Raw genomic sequence first — 9,359 nt, 5'->3', positions numbered from 1 at the left:
ATGAAGCAATTCTATTATTTAGAAAAATTAATATTGTTGCTAATATATAAGTCACGTTCGTATCCGAAATTTTTACGTAGTATAAAATATAATTGTACTGATAATATCCGTACTTCCGGGTTTAATTGATGAACACATTATACTAAACATTTTATTAAACCATAATTTTTAATTATTTAAGTTACAAACACAGTATTTTTATCTACTCGGTTTCATGACAATGACGACGTTAAACGAAGAAATTAGAAAATGTATCACGAATTGATAGAAGAATTATATTATTATACACTTATAATTACAATATATATATATTCATACACTAAATAATTGATTGTACTAGGTATTATACTTATCCCCTAATCGCTAATGTTTTTTACCAATAATTGTTCATAATAGTGTAATATGTTTTTACGACGTTTTGTTTTTGTTTTTTAAGTCATTACGTTTTAGATCAAAAAATTAATTAATATTCGAATTGTTGTTTTCGAGTAGCAAATCGTATTTAGTTTTTAATAATTGGGAAAAACAAACGTACACTTTTGATGAAAAATCATCACATGCAATTTTCATCAAACATTCACATTCAATATTTATTATTATGCCTATTATTTTCAAAATATTTTATGTCTTATTATAGGTATATTACTGGTACCTTCTACCTTTCTACTTTTATTAGTTTTTTTTATTTTTATTTTTTTGATTATGCTGATAAGATTATTGTTTCTATATCAAAAATCTAATAAATTGAATAAAATATAAACTAATTTTTCTTTAAAACAATAATTTAAAAATATATATAATAAGCAGCTACTCACAGTGTTCTTAAAAGCGTTAAAGTAAAAATTTAATAAAAATAAATCATCAAAATCACTAAGAGTGTTAAATTGTTTTGTTGTTGAAACTACATAAAATATTTAATTTTTATACAAGGTTCCCCATAAGTCGGTTTGCTAAGTATTAGTAGCTATATTACCTATGGCAGACTAGTAACTACAGTTAAGTTATTATTTTACGTTTTAGTTGAGCTTTTTATTAAATCATAAGAGTACATAATATATTGTCTTTATAATAAATTTGATTTATGTTAGTTTGTTAAGTTAAATTTAAAAGGTTCATAATATAAAACAGTTATCGTAGATAATACTCTTATAGTTCATAATTGTACAGTTCTGCAACTAGGTAAATACGATTTAGGCAATCATTTAAAATAATATATCAGATAACTATAGAACGTGTTATTGATTTAATATAGTTTCTCGTACTGTTTATACAATTTTATTCAGATTTTTATATATTATAGGTATAGGTTAATGAGTAAGTAATTTCATCATAATTATAATAATGTATTCAAAATTAGCTAATTTAAGGTATTAATATTAAAACCACACGATATCAACATGACAGTAAAAAACAATACATAATCAATGCCAAATCCGTTTATTTTTCAAAGTGCAAGTTTATATTCGATATAGTTAACATGATTGCATATAATATTAAATAATGGTCGACGAGTAAGTCGTACTATATGTATCAATGGTGTTTGGTATTTTAACGGTTTTACTACGTGGATCCATTTATGAGTGTATTGAATCCAAACTGTATCATTATAGTGGTAGTAGTTCAATCTGTAACAAGCAAATTAATATAAATTGTATTAGGTTGTTTATTTAAATTATATTTTATAGTTTATAGTATTATACAATACGTATACCAAGATAAGAAAAAGTAGTATTTTTAGAAAATATAATTCAGCAAAACTGAACTTAAAATAGGTTTATATATGTTTTTGTTTTGACTTACTAACGACGGATCTAACTTTATACCACAGCTAATAAATTTGAATGCAGCTTCACAACCATCTTGTTTATCAGCTGTACATACATGAGAAACAAATATAATTATTAGTTAATACATTTAATGTAAATCTATTATCCAAATTATCTCATTATTTTAGAAACCAATAACACTTGTGAAGTATAATATTATTAAATTATTTTATTTTAACCAGAATAATACAGTAAAATTATATATACATTTTTTAGTACTTAAAATATAATTGATCTATAAATTCTGTCTCATATAAGTGTAACTTTACGTGGTGCGCCTTTGCGCACTGAGACGATGATAGATCTGAATAAAGCGCACCAAATGTTGCGCTCTTGTGATTTAGAGACTTTGCTCTCGGAATTATTATTCCGACAATTACATTTGGTTTAGGTAAACACGACAAAGACATTTTTTGAAAAGAATATGCCAACTTACGATATAATTATACAAAAACCAATATCAGGGAAGTTAACTATTTTTTTAACTCGTTACGCTAAGTTAATTTATAGAAAAATATAAGTTAAATTGAAAGTTTAAAATTATTTAATATTATTTTTTATAACTTGTAAAAGTAAATCATGTTATATTATTAAAATAAAATTTTGATTAAAAAAATGAATCAATATATTAAGTTCATTTTTTTTTCTATATTCGATTAGTTTTAATAATAATTTTTTTTAAGCTTAACAAATTAACGTATTACATATTGTAATGCAATATATATCTTACAATTTAAAACAACATTTATAAATTAAAATTAATATCTGTGAGTATTTCCATACTTTAATATTTTAATCAATGATAAAATCAAACAAAATAATTAGATAATATTAAAGTATTTTTTTTCTTGGTAATCTACAACTTTGTCCGGGGTAATGACAAAACTAGTTATTTAGTTGTATTTTTTTTTTAACCATAATAATCATCTTAAATACCTATTAGAATATATTTTCAACGTACAGATAATATTAATCAGTTAATAGAAAGAATTCAAAACATTTAATTAATTTTTATATATTAGTAGGAAGTAGTAGGTGTATTATATCAATATTTAAAGTAAAATGACCATTAACATTATTTTTTTTTTATTCATACTTAAATTATCAACAAAAAACCTGTTATTCCATGATTATTTATTCAAAATTACTTATTGTTAATTCATAACGGTTTTTGTTTACATAAAAATAAATTATTTTTCTTTTATCACTAGAAAAATATAATAATAACTATTAGTTAATATTAAGCATACAAACGTGCATAAGAGAATATTGGGTAAATCAGTTATATTTTGATTTTCTCAATAATGATTAACAATAACATATTTTCTGTTTAATTATCATTATTCATATATATTTTATTGAAAGTATGTAATTATACAATTACTATAAATTATTAACATTTCCATTTAAGACTTGGAAATAAAATTGCATTTTTATAAATTTCTAACTGCATAAAAAGAAATGTGTAAACATAATTTTTATATTTTTATACTGGGATCTTGTATTAAATTTACCTAGAAAATCATTTTTTATCGACATTTAAAAGAAAAAAAAAATGCTGATAAATAGCAAAAAATAAAATAGTCGAAACAATGTTATTGTAAATATAAAATAATTATATAAATATTTTAAATTTTAAATCAACTACAGAAGTTACATATCTACTACATTTGAAAAACGAAAAGTTTTTGAGTAACATACAAAAAAAAAACAAAATTAATTTCGTCAAAAATTGGGTTTACGTAAAAATTCTAATTTTTCCTTAATTTTAATTTTTTGTTTTTCCGATTATAAAAAAAATAACTCAGAATTTTTAATTTTAGCCTCTCTAAGGTTTAAACTTAATCGAATTTTCTATCTAAAACCACATCCCATTTGTATTTCTCCAAAAGCTGATGTCAGACAAAAAAAAAAACACATTATTGTAAAATCAATACATTTATCACTCCGTTCAGAATCTATAAAAGTGACTTATTATAATATAACTTAGTCAATAATAACTTAATTATTTAACTTTAATAAATATTTTTAAATCGTTCATGTCCAGATTTGAAATAACCAACTTAAAAAAAGGGTGTGGTATGACCGAACTGGACAAAATACTGTCATTTCCTGAGCTTATTCATACATTAGAAATTTAGTGTTTATAATATAATAATATGTTAAAATCGGATAGAACTATGAAATTAATTACATGAAAAATATTACCTGTTAAACAACTATCGACTGCTTTTTTTGCGACTATCTTTAATTTGTCTGATGTCATTGAAACCAATGACTCTCCGTCGATAATACCGTCCTCATCGATCTACTCAATATAAATAAATTATTAGACTAACTTTCCAACACAATAATAATAATGATATTTATTATTCATACCATTGACATCTCATCAAAGCAGCACCTTAAAAAGCACTAAAAAAAAGTAACATGTTCGTTAATATGATAAAAATATACAGATTTATAATCTAATGTTATGTATGTTTATATGCCACGAATCTATTGACACCGTTCTAGGATATTATGGTATAACTATATATAAGTTAATAAATTAAGCTAGTAATATAATAACATGCATTATTGCATTATAATATAATAAATTTGATAAGATTTTGAAAAATATGTTTGTTTATTTGTTTATTTAAGTAGATATATTTTTTTTAATGTTCAACCTAAATTATTACGTCTTATAGAAAAATAAATCGCTAAGAACAATATACAATATGTATGATAAACTATCCTCATATTATTAATTATAGGTTGGCATAGTCTCCGATCAGAATAATTTTCAATGATTCATCGTTTATTTCAAATGTATACATTACAGTTACCCGAGTTACCTACTCAATGACAAGGTACACTTGATATCTACTGTAGAACAGGCAACTTCCTTAGTTTTTTAAATTTACATTCTAAAGTACAAAGCATAATATATTTCTGAGTATTTTTATTTGTACTATAAATAATTATTTCCCATGAACTGCATTCTTAATGAAAAGTTAAATATAGCTTTATATTTTATATTAGAACTTATAAGAATTTTATGTTTTGATGAGCTGAGTTTTAAATAAATTTTTTCGTGGTAAAATTTATATTAATCGACTATGTTCAACTAAACTTTATAACTAAAGTATGATTATTTAACTGCTTATTCGTAATAAAATTATTATAAAAATAAAAATACTCAAAACAATTATCGATTTTAATATATAACAATTTTCAAAAAATTAAAGATAATGAGACATAAATCAATTTTTTTAATATATTTAATATTATGTTTTATTATAAAATGAAAAGGCAGGAAAATGGGTACTGTTCTCTTATGCATTAATTCAATGATGTATCAGTTTCGCGTGAACAATCTGACTGTGTGAACGCATTTATTTGATGCTCGACGACTATATTCGTATCCATACTACAAACCGACAGAAAACGAACTAACTAATGCCAAATTCAGCACTGCTTTATTTTCGTCATTCTCGAATATATCCTTCAACCACCAGCAGGGTAATATTATAAATAATATTATTTACTAAAGTAAATTGCATTTCATAATTTCTTCATCGTATGTGAAGTGCGACATGTACATAAACAACCGCAGTCACCGCACGCTTTATAACCTTTGGTTATCGATAAGATAACGCAAAATGATATCCTTCTAATCATCCTAACCTAATCAGACCACCAAGACCAATTAAAATTGTTAAATCAATGAACAAAAATAGTCCACCTAACAAGAACAAGCGCGCTCTATTTGTCTCGCCACTAGAATAACCTTAAACAACAAAAACTAATAGCAAATTGAAAAAAAATGTCAAGTATCCTTTACCGTTTAATTATTCTCACACAATACGAATCATGGTCTATTATCACCGACTACAATATGATGTCGAAGAACCAGACTGGTGAACTCAGGCGCAAACACATACCACCAATGATACACTAGACGTAATATTATTATCTTTACCTATATTTTTAAAGATGACATCGGCTTTTTAGAACTAGTTTTATAGAAAAAATCGGTCCAAATAGTTACTCATGAAAATCTACCTGGAATCATCTAAACCAAAATAATATAAACTAATAACTCTGACAACTACCTCGAACAGACCTATATTAGCTTACTAGTATTTCTACCAACATTTTTTTTTGAAAAACGACTTGTCCCCGTGATTGAAGCATAAAACCTAAACTACCAATTTGGCTTCCACGCCGATCATATAGTATCATTCATCAAGTCCTCCGTTTAGTCGACACAATTTTGATATTTAGTGGAAAAAAATGATATGCAGTGCTGCATTTCTAGACACGATTCAGGTCGTTGATAAAGTGTGGTACCAAGGCCTCCTTTTTAAATTAAAATTTATCTTCTCGTCTTATAATTATCTAAAACTCAAATTATACAGACACTTAGCTGTACGCATTGGTTCAGTAATATATGAAATTAATCTTGCCTATCCTGGAGTCCCCCGAGGTATGTTGCAGACGTTGCAGTGTTACATTTATTTAACTTATGCGCTTCAAAAATCGAATATAAAGAAAATCCAATCTTCCCAATCTAAAGAATTCCGAAAAGTAACCAAAGCTCATCCCTTTATGTCTCAAAAAAATACTCTGATGATGATCTTTTCATGCAAACAATTTAAAACGAAGCTAAAACAATAAACGCTTTCAGTAGAATCTATCCAATCACCGCAATCATCTTGTATCAAACTTATTTGTACTCAACATTCATGTAACCGCAGGAGACGTTTAAAACTCAAACGGTGTCGAGGATACTTTCTGATTCATTCACCATAGTCGTTCCCCACTACCATGAAGCTCCATCGCTGGATAGATTATTATTATTAATAATTATTATTGATGTTTTTGATTATTAAAATAATTTTACTTTTGTCATTACGATAGATTGATATTATATTGTTGTACGAAAACATTGTATTTATTAAATATATTACTAGTATTTGATTATTATAATAATTGTTATTTAAATCATAGTATTATATAATTGACTTTTGAATTAATAATATATTATAGTAAATACCGTAAAACAGTGTGAATTATAAATGTAGATAATAATATTTTAAAATTAATTTACATATTTTGAAAACTTTATAATGCATGATAAAATATAGAATATACGAGTACATAAAAGTTTTAAGTTGCCATGAATAATGTTTTAGAATTTTAACAAAATAATTAACATCGTTATACATTAATACATTACGTATTTTCATACAAATCTGAACTTCAAATCCATATAAAAAAAAAAATTGTGCTGATGTAATTATTTTAAAATTTCTTTACAGATATAACAATTTATAAATAACCTTGTATTTAATTTTAAAGACGTTTTACACAGCAAATAATATTTTATCGATATTAAAAAAAAAAAAATAAAAATAAAAAAATGGAAAATTTTAAATTTCTTCAAAAAACTTAAGAAAAGTCAAAATATTTGTAAAAAATAAATTATTTGGAAAAAACGATCATAATATTATAACGATTTTATGAAAATTCCAAGTATTTAAGCTTATTTGTTTTCGAGTTAAACTAAAGAAATATAATTGATTTTATTAAAAACTAGATTTACGTAATAATTTTTGTTTTCTCTAAATTTTCTGTTTGCTTTTCCCCATTATAAAAAAAAATATTTTGGTGACTTATAAATTTGACGTTTTTAAGTTACAAACTAGATTTATTTTTCTAATCATCTTAAAAGTTAAAAATCAAATCATTTTTTTAAATACTTATACATACAGTCGTACAGACACACACTAAAAACAGACATTATAAAATCAATACACTCATAGCTTCATTCAGCATCCAAAATGTTTTACAATTTAAACGTAACTGTATTAAATAATAACATAGTCAAATTCAATATGATGTTTTTCATATATAGAAATAATTTCAATCACTCACTTTCAAATTTTGGTCATCAGCAACTATTGAATTTTTAGCGTTATTCCTGATTTCTGAAAATAAATTTAGAAACATACAATATATTATTATTCATTATTGGCTTATGATTTTCACGGAATTATTACCATCCGTGAGTGGAAACTTTGCAGAACATGCATTATACAGTGTCTTTTTAATTTCTTCCATTTCGTCTGATTGTGGTCGTGTCTGACAAATTTAATCCATGTAAATTATATTATTGTTAAACAGTGGAAAAACTAAATGATAATTCATTACACTTACAGATGACTGTACTACCAACAATGCCATTACAATTGCAAACACAACGTTTGTGCCACGTAAATGTTCCATTTTACTTCACAGAGACAACTCGATTTGATTCAGTGTTCTGTCAGTTGAAAGATATTAGCGACTGAATGCAGTTAAGTGTATTTGTTCTAGTAGAACATTGTAGTCGACAACGCAATGAACTATAATTTTAAATATCCTTTCATATAGTATATCTACCATGTGTATACTTAATTTCGAAATCAATTATTACGTTATGTATTATTTTCACAATAGAGACCCCACCACCTTAAATATATCGTATTATTGTACCGAAAATATACTGTTTATAATTATTATGATTAACGTGATCAACGAAACGAAATTGTATTTTGGTACAAGCATTCTGAAAATATTTTTTTTTTTTTTTGTTAATTGGTCAAGCTTCACATTATAATGACTTAGTATAGCGATATACAAACTTATATTTATATATCATCTACTCGTTCAATTATTATTTATAAATTATCAAATATTTCTTAATATTTTTAACTCATTTTTAAAGTCAGATTTGTGATCTACTTTTCCAAATAAATAATTATCATTACTTTAGCAATTTTACACAGACGAAATATTAAAATTAAAGTTTCTCCTTCAAACTAACTCGTATATAAAAGTTTAATTTAATAAATTCAATGAACTAAAGACGTTAAACATATTTATACTCATGTTATTAATAAAAATTATAAATAAATAATAATATTTTTGATATGAATTCCATTCGGTAGTGATTGCTATTATATCGGTAGAAATACAATGTTGTGTATTCTGTGTTCAGTAGAAAATAGCTCAATTTTATTTTAATTTTTATTAAAATTTTGATATATATTATATATTCTGATTTAAATTTATTAAATACTATATTTTTTCAATACATATAATAAATACGCCAAATAATTATTATTAATAAGATTTGATTTGTTGTAGATAATAATTATTGCCTCCATACTAGTCTGATTAATAGAATATGTCAATTTGTTATTACATTTTTTAAATATATTTATTGTAATTTATTAATTTATTTATATATAAAGTATGAGTGTTACTAGAGATATCAAACATAATACATCATAGTTTAAAATGGAGTACATTTCTATGAAGTAAATTATGTAACGATAATAATAGAGTATATTAAAATATAATAATAAATAATGTGTACTAATATTCATTATTAAAATCTTAAAACTAGGCACTGTAAACTAATTTTATAATTGATGATCATTACAATGCAAAACTCGAATCATTGAGTTTCGAGCTCTTAACCCTAGAATAACTTATTTT

At 24.1% G+C, this 9,359-nt stretch overlaps 1 protein-coding gene across 1 annotated transcript; it reads right to left on the bottom strand.

The window, feature by feature from the left end:
- Window positions 1–1,418: 1,418 nt before the first annotated feature.
- On the bottom strand, window positions 1,419–8,227 carry LOC132931665 (pheromone-binding protein-related protein 6). Its single transcript, XM_060997571.1, has 7 exons — window positions 8,034–8,227; window positions 7,877–7,958; window positions 7,752–7,804; window positions 4,206–4,241; window positions 4,035–4,134; window positions 1,801–1,871; window positions 1,419–1,625 (listed from the first exon to the last, which is right to left on the bottom strand). The coding sequence occupies exons 1-7, from the start codon at window positions 8,100–8,102 to the stop codon at window positions 1,605–1,607; spliced, it is 432 nt and encodes a 143-aa protein (XP_060853554.1). The 5' UTR covers window positions 8,103–8,227; the 3' UTR covers window positions 1,419–1,604.
- Between the last annotated feature and the right edge of the window lie 1,132 nt (window positions 8,228–9,359).

This window comes from Rhopalosiphum padi, chromosome 1, assembly GCF_020882245.1.
Source record: "Rhopalosiphum padi isolate XX-2018 chromosome 1, ASM2088224v1, whole genome shotgun sequence".
In the NCBI taxonomy this organism is placed as follows: domain Eukaryota; kingdom Metazoa; phylum Arthropoda; class Insecta; order Hemiptera; family Aphididae; genus Rhopalosiphum; species Rhopalosiphum padi.
The sequence above is the reverse complement of the archived record's forward strand: the minus strand, read 5'-3'. Positions and strand labels throughout refer to the sequence as shown.

Bases quoted from the DNA above. Each gene is read 5' to 3' on its own strand.
- LOC132931665 (XM_060997571.1), bottom strand. From the start codon at position 8,102: ATGGAACATTTACGTGGCACAAACGTTGTGTTTGCAATTGTAATGGCA. The intron at 7,805-7,876 runs GTAATAATTCCG...ATTTATTTTCAG, and splicing joins AAAGTTTCCACTCACGGATG to AAATCAGGAATAACGCTAAA. The intron at 1,872-4,034 runs GTAATATTTTTC...ATGTATGTACAG, and splicing joins AGTCGATAGTTGTTTAACAG to CTGATAAACAAGATGGTTGT.